This window comes from Saccopteryx bilineata, chromosome 1 (assembly GCF_036850765.1).
Source record: "Saccopteryx bilineata isolate mSacBil1 chromosome 1, mSacBil1_pri_phased_curated, whole genome shotgun sequence".
NCBI lineage: Eukaryota > Metazoa > Chordata > Mammalia > Chiroptera > Emballonuridae > Saccopteryx > Saccopteryx bilineata.
Window position 1 is genome coordinate 33,399,960 of NC_089490.1, and position 26,247 is coordinate 33,426,206.

General features: G+C 40.9%; 1 protein-coding gene across 13 annotated transcripts in view; it reads right to left on the bottom strand.

The window, feature by feature from the left end:
* The window catches only part of DST (dystonin), a 508,664-nt gene that overhangs the window by 92,290 nt on the left and 390,127 nt on the right, over positions 1-26,247 (bottom strand). For all 13 annotated transcript variants that reach the window (XM_066252929.1, XM_066252970.1, XM_066252888.1 and 10 more), the window contains 7 exons: positions 25,382-25,508; positions 22,774-22,836; positions 21,973-22,214; positions 20,738-20,867; positions 17,579-17,778; positions 15,665-16,160; positions 12,819-14,290 (listed from right to left, as the gene is read on the bottom strand). In XM_066252929.1, the coding sequence (XP_066109026.1) occupies positions 12,819-14,290; positions 15,665-16,160; positions 17,579-17,778; positions 20,738-20,867; positions 21,973-22,214; positions 22,774-22,836; positions 25,382-25,508 (2,730 nt within the window). The remainder of the gene's footprint in view (positions 1-12,818; positions 14,291-15,664; positions 16,161-17,578; positions 17,779-20,737; positions 20,868-21,972; positions 22,215-22,773; positions 22,837-25,381; positions 25,509-26,247) is intronic.

Below are 26,247 nucleotides of genomic sequence, written 5' to 3' on the forward strand. Positions count from 1 at the left end.
CTGTTTCAGGGGGAGGTACCTAGAGGCCGAGAGGCTGCAATGCAACAGCTTGGTGGTGACATCAGCGCAAATCAGACCCACCGGGGAGAGGGGCAGCTCCCGGTTCAGAATCGCCCAAAGCTCACCACCTAGTTCAGAACAGGAAGGGGTACAGGGGTTTGCGGAGGCAGAACCTGATACCCGGAGCTCCTTGAAGAAAGTATTGCTGTGCAAGTCTGATGACCGCTCTCATTTGAATATTAAATAGGGAGGGGTAAAAAGCTTACAGGTCCCCATCCTTCCATTGAAACCACATTCTCACACAGTTGCAGACACTGTGTCAGTAATATCTGCCATGGGAAGCGCGGATCTCTTTGAAGTCGAGTGTTGTGTCATTCCTTTTTAAAGCCCAAGTTCAAGTCTAACTGTTCTCCAGAGTAAATTATTCCTATGGCAGGGCGCCCTGAGCACCGCTGACATGAATATTAGTAGTTACTAATAACCATGCAGTCCTCTTGAGGTTAAGAGATCAAGGGCAGTTAAGTGACTCCAGATATTTCATAAACAAAATCACATGCACAGATTTTTATCTATTGAACAAACATTCTTTTAAAATACTGTTTGAAAATAAATCCAGCAAGCCAAACCTTAGCCTTTAGGGAGAAATTAATACTCTTATTTAAATCAAATCAAATCTATCTATCCTTTTTTTTTTTTTTTAACGAAATAAGCAACATTGCCAGAGGAACAGATAGTTTTATAAGTGAGGATAGATTTTCTTTTCTCAACTTCACAAAATGATCATTTGAACAGAAATAAAACTGTGCTGACCCGAAGCAAAGAAGGCAATTCTAGTGAAAAAACTTTATATTTTATCTGATACTTTACACAAAAGATGTGGGAGAGAACTTTTGTACCTTAATGAGAAAGCACTACTCCAAAACTATTTTTATAAGCCTAAAAGATGAAGCTAAAAAAAAAAAAATCTATCCATAACCTGAATCCTATAAATAACATACTCATTCAACAGTTATTATTAGGTAACATTCAATATGTGGTCATCAAATTGGAAAAAGATATTTTTAGCCATCTATAAAGAAAACGTACATATATAAAACACCCATCAATATCGCAATATCAGTGCCCATTTCTCATAGACAAGAAGTGAAATATTTCAACAAGCACTTGATCCTGTGGTGTTCGCGCACACAGGCTGTTCTGAGGTGCTGATATAGGAGAAAGAAAAACATGCACACAAGTTACCACTTAGCGCAGTGGGCTGGGCACCAGGCCAGGAACTAGGAGACTAGGGGTTTCACTCCCAACTGCCACTCTGCTGCCGTGTAAGCCTGGAAAGCTACTTATTCATGGCAATACTGATAGCAGAGTTGCCATGAAATGTGGATGAGTGCCTTTCTCTAAACATTTTGAGATACTCATAGAACTTTTTATAAGAAAGAATGGCCCTCATTCAGTCCTCCTTAACACTCGAGCTCTGAATCACTAGCGCAATATTATTCTAACATTATGGAAAGCTAAGAAGAGCAACATGCCGCCTCACCTTTGAGATAGTACATTTTAACTTTTTTCTTTTTACATTTTTTTTCTTCTTTTCCGAGTGAGAGGAGAAGAGATAGAGAGACAGACTTCTGGATGCACCCCAACAAGAATACACCTGGCAATCCCTGTCTGGGCATGAAGCTCTGACCATCTGGGGCCATGCCATGTCCAAGCTATTTTTAAGGCCTGAAGCAGATCTCCAGAGCCATCCTCAGCATCCAGGCCAATGAGCTCAAACCAATCAAGCCATGGCTGCAGGGAGAGGAAGAGAGAGAGAGAGAGAGAGAGAGAGAAGAGGGAGAGGGAGGGGGTGAAGAAGCAGATAGTCACTTGTGTGTGTCCTGACCAGGAATTGAACTTGGGACTGTTGTACGGTACTAAAAAGCTGAAAATTATATATTGATATTCTGGGAGGAAAGGTCAGGCCCTCCTGTCAGGCTTTCCTGTCCCGTCCGCCCTTTGGGGAGGGGAGGGAGAAGAATGTAGAAGTTACTGGCTTGCAAGAACAACAGGTCATTTAGTTTTAAATCTAAAATAAAGGTTAACGAGAAACTTCTTCTCTTTCAATAGGAGGCAGAATTTGCATACCATCTTACATTGACAATTGACCGTAGTTCCTCCCCCTTCCTGGAATCTTTTTTTTTTTTTTTTTTTGAGAAGTACCGAGAGAGGGAGAGGCGCCCCCGGGGGTCCGACAGGAGAGAGAGAGAGTTGGGAGTCCGAAGAAGAGAAGGAAAGATCAGGAGTGGAGGTTCAGGTGAGGTTTCTCTGGCCAGAAAAGGGCCTGTGCGGTGGAACAGGTGGCACAGAGAATAAGGATGGGTGCGTGAATAATTAGAAGCCGTGTATGTAAGAGATCTCCAACCAGCTCCCAGCTTTTTTGGCGATAGTTAAATTGGTGAGGGTGTTAACACCGAAAGTCCCTTCAGGAGGCTAATTGAGTGGGTTCTGTGGCCTGGCCACAGCGGAGAAGAACAGTTTCTTCTTCTTTAGGAAGGGAGATTCCTGTGCCCCCACAGCCGCCCTCAGTCCTCGGAGTGGTCAGATTTGAGTACCAGCGTCCCAAAACTCAAGCTCTGGCCACAGAAGAATAAGGTAAAGTGGATGTGCTCAGGACATCTCCACAAGCACACGCACTCAGAACAGAAAGACTTCCCTGACATAGCTATGGTTTCGGACAGGGAGTCTCGGCGGAAAGAACTGCAGGGAAGGCTGGAGGCAGGGGACTTACCGCACCGTGCGCCAAAGTGGGTGGAAGGTTGGAGGTCCTGGTTCTTTCTCGGAGGGGAAGGGAAAGAGGAGCGGTCCTGGCGGACTTCAACTCCTCCTGGGTTTTCAGCACCAAAATGTAAGGTATTTTTCCCCTCCGAGAAGGAAGGAAGGGGCCGGAGCCCCCCGAAGTGTGGAATAACAAAAAGGCTTTATTGGGTACAGAGCATGCATCCCGCCCCGCGAGGTTCCCTGGCCCTGAGGAAAGATGGAGGCCAGGGAAGCCGCCCCTTCCTGGAATCTTGAGAGTAAAATACCCCTAGGCTAATGAGGGAAGATGAACCCTAAAGATTTGTAAACATCTTTGATTGTGTTACCTTAAAAGTCTTAATGTTGTCAGCTTGTGCCATGACGTCAGGCTCTCCCCCGCCCACCCGTGTGTGATCAAGGGTATATAAACCAGCCCCTGAGATATATTGGAAACTGCACGATTTGGGTCTGCTGCCCTGTGTCAGCCATATGCGGCCGACATATTTAATAAATCTCCTTTAATAAAATTCTTCAAAATTCATCTGGACTGGGTGTCTCTACATGAACTCGATGAAGTGAGGTACAGTGCCTTTCAGAATCTGGGGTGCAGTACTTTATACTTTATAATAGGACATCCACATGCTGGCCGACACTCTACCACTGAGCCAAATAGCCAGGGCCTTGGCTAGGACATTTTTAAAACTACAAAGGTAATTCATTCATAAATTCAACCATTCATGAAAGAGTACTTCTCCCTTTCTGCCAAACACCATGGTGAGCACTGGCAAAACACTGGAACGTAGAGAGGAAGTGCCACTGTCCTTACACAATTTGGAGTTCAATGGAAAATATGAGTGAGAAAATGGGCATGATACAGTTGGGAAGTCGCAAGTGCTATGGAAAAATGTCTTCTACTTGATTGTTTAATGCCATGTGTTTAAGAACTGCATTCCTATTTTATTAAACTGATTTGACATTCTATAAACGATAATCCTAATACATTGTGATCTAAGTTAAAAAAATTTGCACTATTATATCAGTATTTATGACAGTAAAACACACACACACACACACACACACATCTTGCTACTTGAAGTCACATTAAAAGACGTATCTACAGACATGAAAGAATTCAAATTTAGAACAGAACTGAAAGGGTTTATACTTTCGTCCCAAATTTGATTTAAACCGTTATGTTAAAATTGTATTATCTCTGATGTTAATAAAATTAAGATATATTGGCCTGACCTGTGGTGGTGCAGTGGATAAAGCATCGTTCTGGAAATGCTGAGGTTGCCGGTTCGAAACCCTGGGCTTGCCTGATCAAGGCACATAGGGGGTTGATGCTTCTAGCTCCTCCCCCCCTTCTCTCTCTGTCTCTCCTCTGTCTCTCCCTTTCCTCTCTAAAATGAATAAATAAAAAATAAATAAAAATAAAAAAAATTAAAATTAAGATATATTAAACTGTGTTAAGTATATTTATATTTTTTAAATGAAAGGGGAGGGAAGGACAGACTCCCTCATGCACTCTGACCAGGATCCAACCGGCAACCCCATCTAGAATCAGAGCTTGGACCAACCGAACCAACCTCAGCACCCAGGGCTGAGGCTTGAACCAATCGAGCTGAGAGCTGTGGGAGAGGAAGAGAGAGAGAAGAGGAAGAGGGAGGGGAAGAGAAGCAAATGGTCGCTTCTCATATCTCAGGTGTGTCTGACCAGGGATCGAACACAGGATGTCTGCAAGCCTGGCCAATGGTCTACCCACTGAGCAAACCAGCCAGGGTCCAAACTATGTTAACTATTAGTCATAATATCTAGATCTTTCACATTTCATGAGAGACATACACAATGAATAAAATGAGCAAAGTTTTTCTGAAGAACTGTCAATACCATTATACCATTATTTCATACAATGTTAAATGTTCTCAAAACATGACTTACTTTGGAGAGCCTATAGATATGATCTAAAGTATTTTCTAAAGGCAGGCAGATAATTTTGGGAAAGTGAACAAATACTAATTGAATTACCATTTTCTCATTTTATATTTTGAAAGTTAAATCTTTAACCCTTTGAGTATTGAGTTTTTCATGCTTTCTGATCCTCGGAAGTGAGTTTCTTTTTCAAAAAATGAAATTAGCCCTGGCCGGTTGGCTCAGTGGTAGAGCGTCGGCCTGGTGTGCAGAAGTCCCGGGTTCGATTCCCAGCCAGGGCACACAGGAGAAGCACCCATCTGCTTCTCCACCCCTCCCCCTCTCCTTCCTCTCTGTCTCTCTCTTCCCCTCCCGCAGCGAGGCGAGGCTCCATTGGAGCAAAGATGGCCCAGGCGCTGGGGATGGCTCCTTGGCCTCTGCCCCAGGCGCTAGAGTGGCTCTGGTTGCGGCAGAGCGATGCCCCAGAGGGGCAGAGCATCACCCCTGGTGGGCGTGCCGGGTGGATCCCGGTTGGGCACATGCGGGAGTCTGTCTGACTGTCTCTCCCCATTTCCAGCTTCGGAAAAATACAAAAAAAAAAAAAATGAAATTAGTTCCAGTTAGTTTTATTAACTTAAAATAATGTTTGTTTGATAACCAATTTATAGAAACAAGAAGAACATACATTTGCCTTTTTTTAATGTTGCCTTACACATGTATGATCGTACTGCGGATGGTCATGAGGCACAAGGACGTACATGAACGTTCGTACTACTCAAAGGGTTAAAAAGGAGAAGTTCCTGAAAACTCTTACCACTTAGTACAATAATCCACTTCATAGAAAATTTAAAAGGCTAATTTAATCAACCGAAACATGTAGGTTTTAGAGCTGAAAGACTGGAGATATTAAGAAATTCAATGTGTAACAAATGGAGAAATGTCTGTGAATAAATGCAATATTATTCTTGAAAACTGACAAAAGTATCTTTGTGGCCCAAGAGCTCCTAAAATCTGGATTAGAAGCCAAACAAAAGCTTTATTTTTTGTTTGTTTGTTTGTTTTCTGTGAATACAAAACTAGGCTCTAGGAGCAACAGTGTGATTCTTTCAAACACAGGCCATTAGCTAATAAAAACTGAAAGAACCCTATATTTTTAGTTTTCAATCTAATAAACTTCTCAGAAATGGCAAAAACGGTTTACACAGATATTCATCAGATGAATATACAATAGCTACTTATTTTAGTGGAAAATAGCTTATATTTAACAGAGTGTAGGCTATTCAGACCCCACCACAAAAGCAAACAAATTCAGAAGCTCAACAGTCTTAATAGATTATTTAATAAGCACTCGCTACTCTTGTACTGTAAGTTACTACAATACTATTAAAACTACGTTCCCACCCATCTTCAATGTGTTGTTCAGGTGACTGTATAAAAAAGATTCTATGTAACACAAAGCGATTCTATATGTAGATATTATTAATTGAAACATATGCATATATACATATACGTACTATAATATCTAAAAGCTGACTTAAAAGAAAAAGCCATCCAGCAAGCAAAACCAACACATCTTGTTTGGTATATATGACTCCATTTAATTTCCTTCAAAGAAACAAAAACAAAACCTAAAAACAATGTCTATTTTAAAGCATTGACAAAAGAAATGAGGTAATTTTGAAATTAAGACAAAGATATGTAAGGAACAGGAGGTGAGCACAGACACCTCCTCGGGGCATCCTGGTTCTTGAACATCTCCAAAAGCTTTTCGCTTAGTTTCCAATCACAGCACTTACCATCCAGCCCAGGCTAGCACTGCGTGAATGAGCAGAGACCCAGATAAACATTTAAAACACACTTACCGGTCAAATTCACAACAAAGCAAACATACTCTCTCTATACTCTCTCTCTCTCTCTCTCTCCTCTCTCACACCTTTAAGCAATTTTCTACATTAGTTAAATTATGTAGGTATCCTTTAATCTAACGGAGACCTATGATAAAAAAAAAAGGTGCTACAGTTTGATGCTTTTGGAGGGGGGTCGTTTTAAAATGGTAATACAGGAATTATCCTGTTAACAACAATAACAACAACAAAAAACAATTTTAAAAAAACCTTGTTATAAAATCTGGCTGAAACTGCCCTCAGAACAACCTGTTTTTACTCCTCAGTGTTAAGGGAAGTAAAAGAAGGTAAGAGAGGCCATGTACCATGAAGAGTCACAGCATTACATAGCGGCAAAAGTGGAAGGAGGGCCACACTGCCAAGCTCCCGCCCTTCCGGAGCAGCACGGTGTATTTCTCCTGTGACGAGGAAAGAGCGCACCCCTCTGTCAGCCTGCCCTGTGCAGAGGACAGAGCGAGGCATTCCTGACACTACGCAGCAGACTGACTCCAGCTCTCAGGAGCTTGATGCGGTCTCTGCTTCAGTGGGGCTTCGCTCTTGCCAGCCCACATGAGACAGTTTTTTCTCCCCAAAATCTCATATGCCACTTTCATGAAGGATGAAATGATGTGACCTTCCTCTAAAGCCTAAGCATTACGGAACAGTTTCTGTGGTGAAAGGATTTTCACCCTGAGAAATATCAGAGGAAGGTATCACACGACCTCCTTGCTAATATACTCTCATTAACAGAAACCCAGTCAAGTGAGAATTGTTTATCCCAACAAAAAACTGTATCTGCAACAGATCTATTTAATTCCCCCTGTTCTCAACAAAAATGGAGAGCAATCCATCACTGACCTCTATATAAAAATTGGAGTAAACTTAAAAACCACTATTAAAGCATTCTTTGGACAGTTTAATTATCTTTTAATATATGGTGATATCACAGAAGCTGTTTTAAGATCATTTAATAAATATCTTAATATCTGTAAAGTAATTTATTTCAGCAATGCTATTTACAAGTAGTGCTGAAACTACCTGGCTTCTCCAGCCTTATGACACCTGGCCTTTCAGTCCACCCAGTATTCAAAAGATAATGCTGGAGCTAAATGATGTCTTCACCTGGACCAGAGAAAATTCATTACAGTATAATTAGGCATGTGTTCTGGTCTTTGTGGTTTTGACTTGCCTTAAAAATACTCTGCTCTGTGTAATGCTACTTTCATTTGGGGGTGGGGGATGTGTGTGTGTGTGTGTGTGTATATATATATATATATCTTCGGTTCAGAGAGACTTCTAGCAGTGATGTGATTCTTTATGGAGACAAAATCAATTAATTGCAATCAGGGCAGAAATGAACAGCAGTTCTGAGTCAAGACGTTTTACCATGGCTCGACAGAAGCAGGGAGGGCTGTATATTTAGCAAGAATGTGACAATACATGTTCGTTAAAACATCAGGTTTCTTTGATCTTCACTGAAATTAAATCAATATGGTGATAATGATTACTTCATGATAATCAGAAAATCTGGCTGTTGATGACATCATAGGAATTTCTCGGACACGTTCCTTGTATCTAGTTGGTCACATATGTCTTTGATAAATAAAAACATGAAAACATTACTATTACTTAATAATGTAGTTTAGATTTTAAGATAATCTTGGCCTAGGCGTCTTCAACAGGAGGTAAGGATAGGGGGAACTCAAAGGGACTTTTTACTTTCTGTCATGGAATTTATGACAGTGTGCATAGAATCTGATGTGATACTAGCAAAGTAGAAAAATACTTTGAGTTATCAACAGTAATAGAAAACACCTTGCTCTTCAGACATTTCAGTACAAAAAGTAGTATTTAGAAGTAGAAAAACGTGTGAACAGAACTTACACAATCAAAATAGTTTAAAAAGTTTAAGCTAACACAAAAGGTAATACCAATCTATTTTCAAAACTAAATAGTTTTCACTGACAGTGAATTAGAGCATGCGGTTCAGAACAGCATCAGTTTTTAATCATTATGTTTGGGTTGGTATCTTAAACATGAATTAGTTTCATCTGTTCAAGGATACTAACTGTTACTCCTTAGGTTAAGTTTTAGGGAGATAAAAATGAAAGCTGAGAAAGTCATTCTACCTACCTTATATAACCCATTAAGTTCCTAGTGACTATAAGTTACCCCTTACTTAGTATTGTTTTAGTCCAACTCTAAAGGCAGTTTTTATTATATAAAATTGTTATGAGATTTTACATGTGACATTAGGTTAAGCTAAATCTATCAGAAAGAGAAATGTCAAACAGGGTTATATTCTGAAGTCTATAATAAAAATAGGCTTTCAAAACTCAGTACCTTCAGTGCTTTTCTGTTTTATTTTTAGAAGTTTGAATAACTAGTAGTTGGCTATTTTATAAGCAAATTATTAGTTTTTCACTCAATACAAATTATTCCCCTTAAATTTAAAAAAAAATTCTAAAATATTATGTTAATATTAATATTGATCAAAAGCCTAATGACCAACCTAACACTGAATTAAGATCTGAATTGTAAACTAATTTACCACTTAAGATATAATCACTACGACAATGAAACATTTGCTTCCTCCTGGCGGTGGTATGCACCACCACCATCATCACAGCACCTACACACCAGTTGCTATGACAACTTCATACATGTTTATCTTATGTTTCTCATACAGCCTGTATGGGTGCTATGAAGTGGGTGTTCCTGGTGTTTTGATTAAAGTAAACAATGGTTGGTTACTCAGGCCACCCAAATTAGGTTACAGCAAAGATGATTTGAAAATTTCCCAGAGAAAATATCAGATGTGCAACGTGATAAATAAAGCTGACACAAAACAGTGCGTTATGTCCACCACAACCTCCAGGCTCCACACTTACTACTTGTGTGGCCTTGGGTGAGTCCCTTAACCTTCCTGGGTCTCAGCTTCCTTACTGTAAAATGGGGATAATAATAGCATTCACCTTTCATGACCATTATCAGGATTAAAGACAGGGTTTAGAAAAATGCTTGACACATAATAAGTTGCAACTGCTACTTTCTTAGAGCATGCACACATACAAATAAATAGAATTAGTGATTGTACAGGTTATGTTATCTGCTGTAATAACATTCTTGCTCGTTCTACCTATGGCACTGGAAAATATTAAGTGCAGACGATTTGTCCATTTGGAAAATTTTAGTTAGCAGGTCTCAAGACACTGATGGTATGCCCTAGTGTTTATTACTGCATGCCCATCAAACCAATCAACTCCCTCCAAAGAAATCAGAAAACAGACCAACACAGAATCCTAAGTGACTTATTTTTACTTCACAACTGAGTAAAACAATCCGTACTATTCAGTTTGCAAAACACTTTCAGTGCAATGGGGCAAGGGCTCCTCCCTTCTCACTTTCTCTGCACAGAGATGCAATTCTCACAGACCCAAGGCAGCAGCACCATCGCTTATGCAAATTCTTACCATTACCGTGTTTCCCCATGTATAAGACGCACCCTTTTTTGAAAAATATGGGGTCTAAAAATTGGTGCATCTTATACAGTGATTGTAGATTTTTTTACTTGCATTTCCCACTTTTTCCCGCTTGTTTTTGCGCTCGGGACAGTGATTCGTCATCAGACACAGATGAGGACAAACTAATGGATGGGAGTTTTGACAGTGATGAGCAATTGTATGAATTTTACGATGAATAAAACTTGAGTTCAATAAACTTTAAGCAATACATTTTTTTTTCAAGTTTCGGGCCCCAAAATTAAGGTGCATCTTATATCATATATGAGGCATCTTATACATGGGGATATATGGTAGAGCTGACATAGGGAAGAGATATGAAGATACTTTTTTTTTCAACACAAATTCACAGAAAATCTAAAGAAAGGAAAATCTTCCACAGAGGCACTGAACGGGCTTAAAGTTCACGAGCACAGAGACAACTTTGGTCACTGTCACTTAAGCTTTCAAGGTTTGTCAGCATCCGCCAGAAAAGTCCAGAGTTTCCTGTCTGAGGAATACACGCCATGCCTCACGGTCTCCGCCAATCTCAGGAGCAGCAGCTGCCACCAAACTCGGCTTTTCTCATACAAAATTCTCTGGTATGAAATCTTTATTTTGCAAATCAGAAATACGGGAGTCTGACTGGGTAATGAAGGAAGTAAAGTCAACAGTAGGTAGTATTGTAGTTTCCTTCGCCTTTAAGAATCAAAATCTAAAACAGAATCACAGATGTGTAAGCCCCGAAGATACCGGGCTTTCTCAGGCACCCTATAAACAGTAACTAACCATCATAGTGAAAGAGGAGGAGGAGGAGGAGAAGGAGGAAGAGGAGGAAGAGGAGGAAGAGGAGGAAGAGGAGGAAGAGGAGGAAGAGGAGGAAGAGGAGGAAGAGGAGGAGGAGGAGGAGGAGGAGGAGAAAGAAGAAAGAAGAAAGAAGAAAGAAGAAGAAAGAAGAAGAAAGAAGGAAGAAGGAAGAAGAAAAAGGAAGAAAGAAAGAAAAAGAAAGAAAGGAAGGAGGAGGAGGAGAAAAAGGAAGAGGAGGCGGAAGAGGAAGGAGAAGAGGGCAGAAGGAGGAGGAAGAGGAAGAAGGAGGAGGAAGAGGAGGAGAGAGGAGGAGGAGGAGGAAGAGGAGGGGAGAGGAGGAAGAGGAGGAGGAAGAGGAAGAGGAGGAACAGGAAGAGGAGGAAGAGGAGGAACAGGAAGAGGAGGAAGAGGAGGAAGAGGAGGAGGAGGAAGAAGAAGGAAAAAGAGAAGAAGAAGAAAATAATTTTGAAGTTTTCAAAATTCAGTCACCTAAATACTATTATTAAAAATAAGGGAAACAGGCCCTGACCGGTTGGCTCGGTGGTAGAGCGTCGGCCTGGTGTGCGGAAGTCCCAGGTTTGATTCCCGGCCAGGGCACACAGGAGAGGGGCCCATCTGCTTCTCTACCCCTCCCCCTCTCCTTCCTCTCTGTCTCTCTCTTCCCCTCCCACAGCTGAGGCTCCATTGGAGCAAAAGATGGCCCAGGCGCTGGGGATGGCTCCTTGGCCTCTGCCCCAGGCACTAGAATGGCTCTGGTCGCGACAGAGCGACGCCCCGGAGGGGCAGAGCATCCACCCGGCGGGCCGGGTGGATCCCGGTTGGGCGCATGCGGGTGTCTGTCTGACTGCCTCCCCGTTTACAGCTTCAGGGAAAAAAAAAATAAGGGAAACACTATGTCAAATTATTTAACAGCACAGAATTTGGATGTCTACTTCATTTATAGTCATTTCTCCTGGGAAACAATTTGTGTTTTTGCAAATTCTATATTTATTCAGTCTTATTTTAACCCTTTATGTGTTAATGGCGGAGGACTCACCATCACACTGGTGTCCACTGGAAAATAAAACACACGTCATAATCAGAACAGGACCCGTGCCAACCCCAAAGGTTCATATGTAGCAGATGCTTAATATTTAGGACCTTCTCTGTGCAGGGATGAGCCTATTTTTGTCCCCGTTGAGACACAACTTCTGTTCTTGCTATCATCAATAAGGACACCTTGAGTGACAGTGACCCAGGCTTCCCATTTCCCCTCATGTGCCATTCATTAAGCATCACTGAGTGCTATCGGGTGGCAGACATTCCTTGGCACTGAGGAGCTTATCGGCCAATCAAAACTAATTTACTCCTAACCCTCCAGGGCACGAACCCCCAGATCTTTGTTTCATAAAACCAGCATTACAACATGAAACTGCCCTCTTTAAAAATATCAACTTTTGGATGAAAAATGTTCACAGAAAGAAATTCAATTAAGAAGGATAAGAAGACCATAAAAAAGGAACAGGCAGGAAACAACCATAATTCACCATTAAAGAAAATGCTGGGAGACAAACATGGAGAGAGCGAGCTTTTCATGTTATGGAACGGCCTCTGCAGCAGAGTTCAAACCATGGCCCCGGCCCCTCCACACGTCAGTTGCAAGGGAAATCACAAACGGACCCCATGACGTCAGTGTCAGGCTTCATGGAAAAGTGCTGGAACTTTCCAAGCATCCTTTTCACCTCTTTATATCATCTCAGGACTTATTCCACAAGGGCCCAAATCCCCAGGAAGCTCGGAACTGTCCCGTGAGTGGATATTACCTCCCCAGATGCTCACTCAAGCTCAAACACTGATAGTCATACGAGAAGGTTCTACAAAACAGACAATCTTCTTCCTATACCAACGAAAAATCCCCTTTAATAATAAAAGTGCTCAGTAAAACTGAAGAATTCCCTACCTTGAACACATTAAGCTGTTGGTTGATTGTCTCTGTTTCCATAGCAACGGGGCCTTGAGACTCTTCATGTTCCTCGGCCATCTGAAGCAGCCTAGAAAATTCCTTCAGTTTGCTGTAGAATTCGCCAAGGTGCCCAATTGTCTCTTCCACCTGCTCGTCCCTGGTCTGTGCTCGGTCCAGCAACTTGTTGCACTGTTTGCTTAAAGCCTCCAAGTCCCTTTTGATTCCAACAAGATCGGGAGAGGTTTCCTCCGTGGCCAACATCATCTTGCAGGTTTTATTGGCATTGTCGTTGCTAGCTATGAGGGCTTCCAGTTTGTTCAGAAAGGCGGTAATAGCCTCCTTCTGCTTTTGCAGTGTCTCTACATCCCTCCCCACGGGGGCCATGCTATCCAGTTCATCATCAAACTCGGTAAACTGAGAAAACATTTCTCGGATGGTATTCTGGAAATGCCCAATGCCCTGAAGCTTGGTCTCTAAGAAAGAACACTTCTCATCAACCTGCTGACTCAGGGCATTATGCTCTTGAGCTAAGGTTTCTGCTTGTAATAAAATATCAGAGGCCCCCTTTGAATCCGAGGCCTCCACCACAAGGTCCTGTGCAAGTCCTTTGGCCAAATCTACCTGATGCTTCAAGGTCTGGAGTGATTTCTGCTGAGTCTGCAACATGGTCAGGTGTTTGTTACTGTAAGCCTGGGGTCCTAGAGACTCATGGGCATCTAGCTGTTCCTTTGTACACTGAAGCTGCCTTTTAGCTTCTTTGGACACTTCTTGAAATTCTTTAAACTTCTGGGCCATGTTCTCCAGGGAGAATTTCTTACTGTGAAGCCGCTCAGCGACCATGTCTACCTTCTGGTTCAGTGATGTGTTCTCATCTGTAACCACCTCTTTATCTGTCTCACAGACACTGAGCAAGCTATTGGCTGCGTTGTTTAGCAATTCTACCATCCCAAAGCGCTGGTCCATTTCCTTCTGCAGAGACTTCAACTTGGCAACAGAATTCTCTGTCTCAGCAGGATCCAGGCAAAATTTTATCTCCTCCAAGTTGTGCTGACACTTATCTATCCACGGCCGGAGAGTCTCCGCGTGCTCTTTGTACTTGAGGGCTTTTCCCAGCGAATCTTTCACCTTCTCTTCTCTTTCTTTCACCTGCTTATTAAATCCATCCCAGTTGGTTTTAATTGTGTTAAGCTGTAACTGCAAGGCTGCCTTCTCAGACCCTTGCGTCTTTAATAACAGGTTTTCACCTTCCGCAATGGTTTTTTCATACATACTAGACTGAGTGGTCAAAGTTTTACTAAAGTCTTTCTGATCTTTAACTAATGACTCCAAGACATCGAGTTTGGCTGATATTGGGGGAGACTGCTTGAGCTCCTCTTTCTTTGCCTCCAGCCAAGCCTGAAAATCCCTGGACATCCGCTGAAACTGATGAGAACTGGCACAGGCCGACTGAAGGTGTTGGACGTGATTCTCTACAAAGGAAATCACAGGCATGTTTATTTTACATCGCAACGCTGATTTCACCCCTGAAAAGCCAAAAGGCAAATCACCAAAGAAATGTACGGAACTGTCTAAAAAAACAAGGGTTGGGAGCACTGACTACAAGACCTATGAGTGAGCTTAAGTTACAGACAAAGGGGGGAATGAGAGAGCAAGAGGTAGGCACGGCGACAAGAAAAGAGACAAGGTGAGGAGGAGGGCGACAGGAGGGGCAAAGCAGGCGAGGGAACCAGGAAGCTGCACGAAGGCGCAGGGTGGTGGAGGACAGTCACACACACCCTGTCTGCTGTGCAGAGTCGTCCCCGTGCCAGGAAGTGGCAGTGACAACTGTTCACAGTTGCAAGCATTACGGACAATTCATCCGTCCCTTCGCAAACATGACTGTGTCCCTTCTGTGATTTTTACACCGTCCCGGAGGCGGTGTGACGCAGCACACAGGACCGGCATGGGGTTGAGGCTCCCCTCCACCTCTCAGGACTTGGAAAAGCCTGGGCCCCTGAATCAGCCTCCAAGCCTCATTTCCCCAAACGTCAACTGGCAGCACGAAGGAAAGCTGTTGTGTTGCTGTGACCATCAAGTGTCAGTACATGTTAAGTCCTTAGCTTACGGCCTGTCACGGAAGTGTCCATAACAGCGATAATCATCATAATTAATCGCTAAAGTTATCAATATCTTGTCAAAATAAAGAAGGAAGCCTAAAGGGTTGCCTTGATCAGTAAAACAAATTCAATCAATTAAAAAACATACGCGTGAGTATTTACCAGGTGCAGGACCCCTAGTGTCACTTTTCAAACAGAACGAATGCAGCAGCCCCTTCAGACGTCCCATAACTCACCCCTGCTGCCTCTGACAAACACTGTCCCTGTGCCACAGACCTGTGGCCACAGCGGCTGAGGGGAAGCTAGTGCCAAGTGCTCTTCTACACATTTCTCTAGAAATGCAAATTTCTAGAATAACTGCAGGTGAAAATGAGGCAAAGCCTTTTAAAAAGAATGGTATTTGTCTGTTGTTTTTTGTTTGTTTTCTGGTGAAACGAGACTGTCACACAGCAAAAATGCTCACATCTTTTTAAAAAGCAATTTGGAGAACCTGACGTTTTAATAAGGGGCCTTCACTGGGTGGACTTTGCCAATACTGCTCCTTCCTCCTCTGCGTGGAGTGACCTAACACTGGCACACGGGAACACCACTGTGGCCCACACCCGTGTGGGCGGCCTCCTCTCCGCGCACGCCCCCAGTGGGGACGGACTCTCTGTAGGGTCCCAGCTTACAGGCAACAGCTGGGAATTAGGCCATCTATGATCTCTATTTCCAGGAAATATATACGTTCAAAGAAGAAAGACAAACCTGCTTTTTGTTCAATATCCTTAAATGATTTTAGAACGCCTTCTAGCTGTCTACTAAGTTCTGCTTTCAAGTACTGCTCTTTAACCAGGGCTGACAAATCCTCACAGAGGGCCTGGGCCACTTTTATCTGCTTCGCTTCCTGCTCTATTTCCTGCTTCATTTTTTGGGCTGTTTCCAGCTGCTGGTTCATCACATCAGGGTGTGTGCTCACAGCCATGCTGCTGCTGAGTTTATTGTCCAGATCACTCAGTTTGTCAGAAAGGCTTCTCAGCAGGCTTTGATACTGTGTGCTTTTAACAATGGCCTGGTCAATCCAGTCACATCTGTCACTCAACTGTCCTGTTAGGCTACCCCATTTTTGGGTCACAGCTGCTAGTTGCTCTTTCACAGTCCCATGGAAAGCAGGGTGTTCACCAGGTCGGCTCAGAATGCCCTGGCCAGCTGCCGTGAGCTGCTCGTATTGAGGCTTCCGAGTGTCGAATTCTTGCAGCAGGATCTAAGGTAAAGACATAATGAGGGTAAATCAACACACAAGTTATCGGCTAATTACTTGCAGAAAACATAGCTTTAAGTTGCTAAAGAGAAAGATATGCTACTCATTTACCGAGTTGTTATTTTTGACTTTTAGTTACTGCTTTCCTAGTTTTTCTTTTGAGGGCAGTGCAATTATCTGAAAGTAATCCAAAAAACAATGGTGCTTCACAGACATAACATTTTGCCCAAAATAATATCCCCTAAAGGGGAAAACAAAAGGAATAGATAGTTTCAGCAGTCTGGGCAAAATGAACAAAAATTCACGTACGAGTTTTCATGTACAAAGAGAAACAGTGCTATTGAGCACGTTCACATCACACACACACACAAACTTGTTTTTTTCCCCCCTACTTGCTCTCTTCTCTTTGTAGGAGTTTTTAAATTATAGCACTTTACACCAAAGGAAATGCACAGTGATAACAGGGTTGGAACATATTAACTCACGATGCAACGATTTACAAAGGTTTCTTTTAACATAAGATTTATTGACAGCCTTTATAAAAACAGTTTTAGCCAATAAATCATGTTGCTCAGCACTGAGAGCAAGCTCCTCAACCCTGGCTCTCATTATAAAATGAATGATCCAAATTTTTCCTTTTTTTTTAGTACAATATTTTATTGAGCTCCAAGCGACCACCAGGACTGGAGGCAATTATTTCTCCCTAAATGTTTATTGACAGCTTTTGTTTTCATTCTTCTTCAGATTAAAAACATACGTGGGTTTGTATTTTTAGAGCACAGGCTCAGCCCCGCTGTTCCAACACCACTACTCATACGTGAAGAACTCTCGCTGCAGCCACAGCGGAGCTTCTGCTCTTACGGCTGACTTACAGTTTATGGGTCCCCCCCCTTGTGGATTTATGTGCTTATAATTAGAGCAGTCTAACTAACCCTCTGGGCTCCAGGGCTCCCTCTCTGCTTCCCTCAGTCTTCCTCCTCTCCTGACTCTGTTCCCCCCTCCCCCAGAGGCTGCACGCCCTGAGTTTTACAAGTTTCATTATCTACTACCACACTCAAAACAAACAGAACCTCAAAGGAGTCATTTCTAAACAATAAAAAGCATATACTAGCTTCTCATAAAAATGTCATTACTTATACAATCACATTAATACTTCAAAGAAGGCCGTCTGTAAGAGGGTCTGCACAAACCACAACCTGCCCGAGGTGACCAGGGACCTGCCTGGCCCGGGCGCAGCAGACTAGCTCCTCTGGGAGGCCTCTGGGCTTCAGTTCTCTGGGGTTTCTCATTAACCTCAGGACAGTCTTTTATGGGCATCTGAAACATTACATACGCACTTCGAGGCAGTTCGAGCACACACTGTCCAAAGCTAATATATTTATAATGAAAACATCTGTCTTGTGAAGTCAAGCAATACTCACCTGCACCTGCTGCCTTTGTGTGTTTAGCATGTTTGGGTCGATTGACAGGGGCCCAAGAACGCTGACCATCAGTTCTTTTTCCGCAAGCCACTGTCTTAACTGAGCCTCCACAGTCTGGAACTGAGTTAGGTTATTAGAGGATTCTTCCAGTTTTTGTTGCCTATCAATTGTGAATTGATTGAGTTCTTGCCACTTAGAGTCTAGAAGAAAAAAAGGGCAAAACTGATGTTTGGTTTTTATACATTTAACACAGCTATATGTAGGAAGACTATAGGATGTGACTCAAAGGGATATATAACATCTATCATTCTGTATTTATAACTCTTCTTACTAAGTTGATTAAAGTTTAACCTAAGAGAATTAATTGCATTTATTAATACTGATTTTATGGCCTTGATGGTTGTGTGTCAACTGAAGTTAAAAAAAAGAAAAGTAAATTTTGAATCTGATTTTAGAAGATAATGCAGAGTACAAAATGCTCCTTAAAACAAACAGGATCTTGAGCTCTCTTGTTCCTTCTAAAAGTCCTATGGAGTCTGTTAATTCCACTATAACTGTCCTGCTAGAACAATGACCATTAATCCTTTCCTTTAATATTAAATCTCCAATGATCAATTCTAGGTAAGTGACGTCAGAATTTTTATATATATCTAATTATTCTCTTCTATTCAAATTGTACTTTAGTAACCAGCTGCTTAGAAGTTACACTAGGAAATCTCTATTAAAAAAACAACTCAGTACTTGACTTTGTGTTGAACACACAATGCAATATATAGGTGATATATCATAGAATTGTACATTTGAAACCTATATAATCTTATTAGCCAATGTCATCCCAATAAGTTTAATAAAATTTAAAAACTCACTATGTACCTATCAAAATTGGTGACTTTCTATTTCAAAGGTTCATCTTTTTTTATATATTTTATTTATTGATTTTTCTTTTTTAGAGAGAGAGGAGTGAGAGTGAGAGTGAGAGAGAGAGAGAGAGAGAGAGAGAGGAGGAGCAGGAAGCATTAACTCCCATATGTGCCTGACCAGGCAAGCCCAGGGTTTTGAACCAGCGACCTCAGCATTTCCAGGTTGACGCTTTATCCACTGCGCCATCACAGGTCAGGCTCAAAGGTTATTCTATCTACCATGTCACTGAGATGCAGAAACTCAGCATGTTCTTTCCTGACTCTTCTAACTCTTCTAATCCTTGATCCAAAAACTGTAAACTCATCACTTACATTTCCAATGCCCTAATTCCACTTGTGTCCTCATCATGGTTTCCCCATACCAGTGATTCTCAAACTTCAGCTGCGCTAAAATCACCTGGAGGGTGATTAACACAGACTGCTGGGCCCACCCCCCGCATTTCTGATTCAGCCTGTCTGAAGTGGGCCTGAAAATATGCATTTTTCCAAAGTCCTCCATGCTGCTGCTGCTGCTGCTGCTCCCAGGACCACACTTGGAGAGCCACTGTACGGACCCAAACCACTAGTATTCTAACTTGTTTCCCTGCCATCAGTGTTTCTCAACGGCGATCTACTTGATTCTAAAATAATTTCTCTAAAAATAAATCACTTATAAATATGTCACTTCCAGTGCTAATATTCTTGAATAACTAATTAAGTTATTCACCACCTAGATGATCAAATCTGAAGACCTCTGCTTGACATTCAGACTGACCTTAGTCTATGATCTTAGAGGGTTTGTGCTTCAAGAAGAGTCCTCTGATCTAGGTCTGCTGATCTTACCAATATCGTCCCAACGGGCTTCTGCTCACACAGGCCCCCGACCCGACGTGCTCTACCAGCTCTCCATGTAGCCAGCTCTAACCTTCCTTTACAGTTCTTCTGCATTTTTTTAACCTCTGCTAGGAAGCCTTTCCTGTTCTCCCCACTCTCTGCATGGCCTGCTGCAGAAGCCAAGAGTGACTGACCAGCACTTGAACACAATATACATTCATTGAGGGATATAATTAGTTGATCTGATAGATATTTTTCACCTAGCATACTATATAGTAGAGGCCTGATTTTCTTAGAATTGACCCCTGTAACCTTATCTAAGTACATCATTCTATATGGCATGTTGTAGTCAAAGACAATCTGACAAAAATAATGCAATTAAAACAATAAACTTAGAGGTAGAATCTAAAATCTTATCAGAAAGCTTTTATTGAAATATACATTCTTCACTCCCACCCCTATTCTAAAATAATATTCCCTTAAGTAACACTGATATCCCAGATAAGAGCCACTGAATTAGGGACAAATTCATTACAATGCAATAGGAATCAATTGGATTAAATATACCATTGAACATTAAGATCCCTTAGGATAACCTTCAAACTAAAACATGCTTATAGATTTCTAAATTTATTAAAGCATATCTAACTCTAAGGAAAGACTATCTTCAACTAAATATAAGGGAATGATTGAAAGTTAAATAATTCTTATTAATATAACAGCCAGCACATAGCACTTACTGTGTGTTAGGTACTTTTCACAGGAGCTGTATACACACTAACTCACTGAATTCTGAAAAGCAATTCTATAATAGGAAAAATCAGGGCTTGTGAAAATTCTTTACCCAGGACTAACAGTTTATATAAGGATGGAATTGATAGGGGAGGATAGCTCTGGATAAAGAAGCAAACCACCAAACTTATGTAGGGACCTACTTTTTAATCCTGGCTGGGGGAGAGAAGAGCATAAAGTAGTAGCTAGAGGAGTCCCAGAAGGAACCTCATGGAAGAGAGGAGAGTCTACCTTGTCCAGACAAATAAACTAAAAAGAATATTCAACTTAAAATACAATAAGTCATAAAAAAGGAAGAAATACCAAAAATCTAGTAAAAAATAAGCAATAATGAAAACATGTTACTATATGCACAGCATGTTATAAAGTAGTACCTACCCTCTTCATAAAAATAAATTTAGTTATTGTGTTTAGAAAATAAGAAACCACCCCCACAAGATAAAATATAGCAGGTAAGCACAATTTAATTTGAAATGATACTTTTAAATATGCAAAAATAGACTGTGGATCATTAAAGCAAATCCTCAAGTAAGTGAGACTGTTGGATGTTGTCTGACAAAGATTAGGATTAAAAAAAAAACCCAAAAAAACTAAGCTTGTGTCCATGGAGTCTGGTGTAAGCAATGTAAGGTACCTATTTCCGTTAGCATCTGTTTCCACGTGGGGGCCTCCGGGGTATCTGGGTTCTCCTCCAGCAGCTCCGTCAATCTGTCTTTCAACTCCTGCACTTTGTTTACATTTTGCTTCAGTTCTGCCTCAAATGACTAACCAGGGGGAAAATATAAAGTAAATACATTAAGGTATGTCAACATCAAAAGGCCAAAAACACAATTACAACAAAGAACTATTTTCTCTAGCCTGACCAAAAGAGGAAACATTTTACTGTTAAATGCTGAAGTGGGGGAGGACCTGGATTCAGCAGGTAGTCATTTTCCTTTCCTGTTTTCCCTAGTCCTCCATCGACGGATAAAAGAACCCAGCTAGAAAGATAATGGCTCATCCCTGTTACTTAGGGAGAATTTCATATTATTCTCAAACAGATCCTTTGAAGAAAAAAAGTAAGATGACATCAGGAAGGTTGCAATTAAAAAGAAAATCACAGGTGGAAGTGGGCAAAGGGGAGGTGGGGATGGGAAGAGACTTCTCTCAGGGCGATGGGCATGCGACGCAGTGCGCGGATGATGTTTGGTGGAGCTATACACTCGAAAACCTGTATGGTGAACCAATGACACCCAACATATTCAATACAAATTAAAATTAAAGAAAAATAAAATGGAATCCTCATCAAATGACTCAAACATGTTTGAAAGAATAAAAGAAAGAAAATCAGTCTTGGCAAAGGCCGGCAGGATTGAGAATGCACTAGTGAATAAGCACTTTTCTGGACAACATCACATTGAGTTCAAATACAGGTTGGTAATTTGTGGACATTTTTGCCATCAGTGCCACCACGTGAAACCATTTTCCCAATACTGACAGTGGTAGAAAGAAATATTGTCTATTAAAGACTGAGAGAGCATGAGCTCCCCTATTTCATACTAGACAGAACAGATCCCTAATACACTTAGCCTTTATAGCAATCTTTGTCCAAGAATTGACTGTTTAAAACCTCAGACTTAAACTGATTTAAAGGTGGCAAAGTTGCTTATACTCAACAGTCCACTCATCTTTATAATGTCGTTGTGCAAAAATAGGTGATTATTGCCATCAATCTCTACAAAAAAAAAAGCACATTAAACAAAACTGGCAAATTATTTGCTGAAGGTTATGGAGCAAGAAATCAGAACAGGGCTCCTGACCACCAGGCTCAGTTCTGAAAGCCAGTCGGTTCTCTTCCACGTCTTCAGTAAGTGCACCCCTAGAATATACCTTATTCTGCTCAACTTGAGTCTTCACAGCTTCAGAATCTGTGGGGGCGGGGGCCTGGTGCCACTTCGCTGCAGTTCTGTTCATCTTCTGCAACCACTGCATCATAGCACTTGATTCTTCCTGGGCCTTTTGCAATTTGGTGAGTTTAGCATTCAGTTCGGCTATTTTGTCCTTAAGTAAGAGGCCAAGATCTTCATAACCATGGCTTATGTCAGTCATATCTTTTTTAATAGACGTTAATCCTAGGAACAAGACAAATTCTTACATTGACACATTTTCAGAATGTTTAGAGTAGAGCTCTAGAAAGAAAAGCTTGCTTTGTAAGTCACTCCCTTCTACTTTGTCAATATCAAGGCTCTATGATAAGGTCATAGCATTTTTAGAATGAAAAGGTTAGATCATCTTGTAATGCTATTTAATGACAGAATTTAGGGACACTAAATAATATAAGTGAAATGAAATAGATATTTTAAATAGAATAAAAAAAACCCATGACATATTACTTATTAATTCTTCAGGTATTAAGCTCAAGAAAGTAGCTTAAATAATATATCAAGTAACAAAATATAGCAAATTAACCAAAAAGAAGGAAACATAATAACCAAGTGCCAAACTGAATTATTGGGTTTCAGGTGAACAGAATTGCATAGGATGTCATACTAGAAATATTAATTATATTCATACCATTTTAATTCAAGTTTGAAATTTCAATATAACTACTATTCACCTCTAAAAAGATTTCCTCTCTAAAAAAGACTAGCAATTTATTTTAATCAATAAACACTTAAAGTTACTATTCACCTTTATTTGCCAAAATTTCCTGAGTATCTGTGGCTGTTCCTTCACCATTTAATATTACTCCACCTGCAAAAGTATTAACACAGAAGTCATCAAAGATTTCCACAATATTTCTATATATTAATAGTAGATGGCATGAAATCAAACCCGTGTAAGCAGTCATCATATTATTGAAAAATTAAAATGTAAAATATTAATTAAATTTCAAACATATTATTATTTGAAAATGTAAAATATTAATTAAATTTCAAAATCAAATGAAGGTTGAAAATTTAAAGATCAAGCCATATACTCTCTTCTATACAAAATGTATTCTTAAAGTAGTAACATGATCACTTTAACAGAGTTTCAGGAAATTTAGATTATATATATTCCTCATTAAATATGAATGTATAATACAATGTTGTGATAAAGTTCCTTCATTGGTCAAGTTATTTTAGTGATAAAGTCTCTGAAGCTCAGAAGTTACTCAGTACGTGTGCTGCACAAAGCATACATGACTGACAAACAAAAGAACTTCTTCCTGACTTCAGGAATTAAAAATTGGTCCAGTTACACAGTATTATCTTGGGGTTGAACAGAGGCAGAGTGATGTAAAAAGGCATGACAGAAAGTTAAAAGAAAACAAACAAGCAAACAAAACACCCTATTACTAAACTCACATAATATCAACACAGAGAGAGGAGAGCACAGTGGCTCTGAGTATTTGGACTTTGGCATATGACTCACCCACATTTAAATCCCAGCCCCACTAATTATGAGCTGTGACTAGACAAACTAATCACCACTCAACCAAATCGATGGGCATAATAATACCTATCTTGTAAGACCACTGTAAGAATTAAACACAGTAAACCTAGTGCCTAGAAAATAGAAACTGCTCAGTGAGTAGTATTTATTACTTCTCTTTAATTATGTAAACATAAAGCATTGGTACCTTTTTCATAATCAGAATATTAAACAAACAATTAGACTTTCTCATTCAAGTATGTATTGGCTACCTATCCAAAACACAAAGACATTTCCCCAAACCAACCACACTGGAACAAATCTAAGCAAACAGAAACATTTAAACATCTGAACCTTAATCTAAGTTTTGTCCCTTTTAAAAGAAATCACACACACACAAAGGCATTTCAGATGGAAGTGAAAATATTGTGTAGATACTCAAGATTAATTCCTACCATGTTTAGTAGTTATCAAGAATAGAAAAAAATATCTTTTACTTATTGCAAATACAAATTGGACGTAACGAATAAAATAAAACACAATAGAATTCCTTTTCTTAAAAAATAAACTTGACATTTCAGGGAACCTGATTAGGAGAAAAAAGAGAGATCATCCCGGCATATATAATATGAGTATTCCCAGAGATGAGATTAATGGAGTGGAATAAATGGCTGGTCGGGAGGCCCAGCTGGAACATCAGTGTCACAATAGGGACAACTGGGGGGGGGGGGGGCGGGAGGGGGGAGGGGAAAAACAGATCAACCACAGAGGATGCTCAGAACTCTCAGAATAAAGCTATGTGATCTGCCTGCTGTCTATACTTGGGTTAAGAAAAAAAAAAAAGTAATATTAACAATATGTTTTAAACTTAAATTATTCCCACAACTTAAATTAATTTTAGAATCATTATTTATAAACGAATCTTCCTTTCTGTTGATAAGAGTGACTCAATCGTGATAAAGACGCCGGTTAACATACAATATCATTGTTTTTTTCTGTGAATAGTTTCAGGAATAAAAGAATAAAATGAGAGGTCCATTCTAAAGAAAAAAACCGGTTTCCTTCCCTGGCTTCTTCCTTCCCAGGAGACCAGATTCATCTCTGTAGTCAGTATTTCAAATAGAATTTTAACATCTCCGTTAATGAAGGTAAAAACAAACAAACAAATTGAAGTCTGAGCTTTCCCTTCCCCAGTATAATGCTCCTTATTCTTAAAAATTGATTGGGCTACATTTCAATTAAGAGTCTTTAATAAAATAAAGCGTAAGAGGGATTTGAAATTTGTCTAGAACAGATAGATCCTTTTCCACGGCAGCTCTTCTGTGTACAGATGCCATCTTTCTTAGGGCTTTCCCTCTGTATTTCTTTTTTTTTTTTTTTTTCTGAAGCTGGAAACAGGGAGAGACAGTCAGACAGACTCCCGCATGCGCCCGACCGGGATCCACCCGGCATGCCCACCAGGGGGCGACGCTCTGCCCACCAGGGGGCGATGCTCTGCCCATCCTGGGTGTTGCCATGTTGCGACCAGAGCCACTCTAGCGCCTGGGGCAGAGGCCACAGAGCCATCCCCAGCGCCCGGGCCATCTTTGCTCCAATGGAGCCTTGGCTGCGGGAGGGGAAGAGAGAGACAGTGAGGAAGTCGTGGCGGAGAGGTGGAGAAGCAAATGGGCGCTTCTCCTATGTGCCCTGGCCGGGATTCGAACCCGGGTACTCCGCACGCTAGGCCAACGCTCTACCGCTAAGCCAACCGGCCAGGGCCCCTCCCTCTGTATTTCTGAGATTACTTTAGTCATTAGTTTAACAAATGACGCACACACATGAGATTCCCGCGAGTGGACCCAGCCCTCACGGGTTTTGCTCTGAATGTCAAGGAAGCACACACCTGACTTGGCTGCCGCTATCGCCTTGGCCGGGGTAGTCACAGCGCTTACGAGGTTACAGAGTGAAATCCCGCTGTTGTTTACTCTCTGGATCTCTGGTGTTTTCAAGCTCCACTTTTCTTGCAATTTCTTTAAGTATAAAAGCACATTATTTTTCAGTCTTCATACTATTTTCGAAGTTATACATTATAATCCAATTTCTTAAACGGGTCTTAAAACAGTAACGATCGTGGATTCCGCTTCGTTGGGGAGTGGATGGTAGAAAAAAGGCACCGTCTCTATTTGTCCCCACAGCCCAGGTAACTGGTAGTTAGCACTGTCAGCCGGGACCAATGATAGGGCCGGGCCTGCATTCTGCCCCAGGCCTCAGTGGCAGTCAGGCTATTCCTAGCTGCCATAAGTTCTAAACTGTCAACTGTAAGTACGAAAAACTCTACTAGGTAACAGTTAAGTTACAAGCAGAAATGTAATGGAAACAATAAAAAAAAAAGGGGGGGGAATTCAAAATTCCATTTAATAGTGAATTTTAATCGTCAAAACTTCAATGAATTTTTATAAACACACATCTCCATAAATATGGAGTATAAAAACTAGCGTAACTGGTCGTAGGTTCTGATGAGGCAGATGACCAAAAGACTGGTGCGCTGTATACCAGAAACGCAAATAGCTTCTATCTTCAAAGACTCGCTATAGAGATAGATCCGAACTATAGTAACATGCTGAGTTCAAGGAAGTTATTTTACTTGAAATTATGAGAAATGACATAAAAAAAATAGCTGAAACTAAGTAGAGACTAAATGGAGAAAGAAATTTAGATACTGTCAGAGTCAGCAACTCACCAACACATCTTAAAAAAAAAAGCAAATTA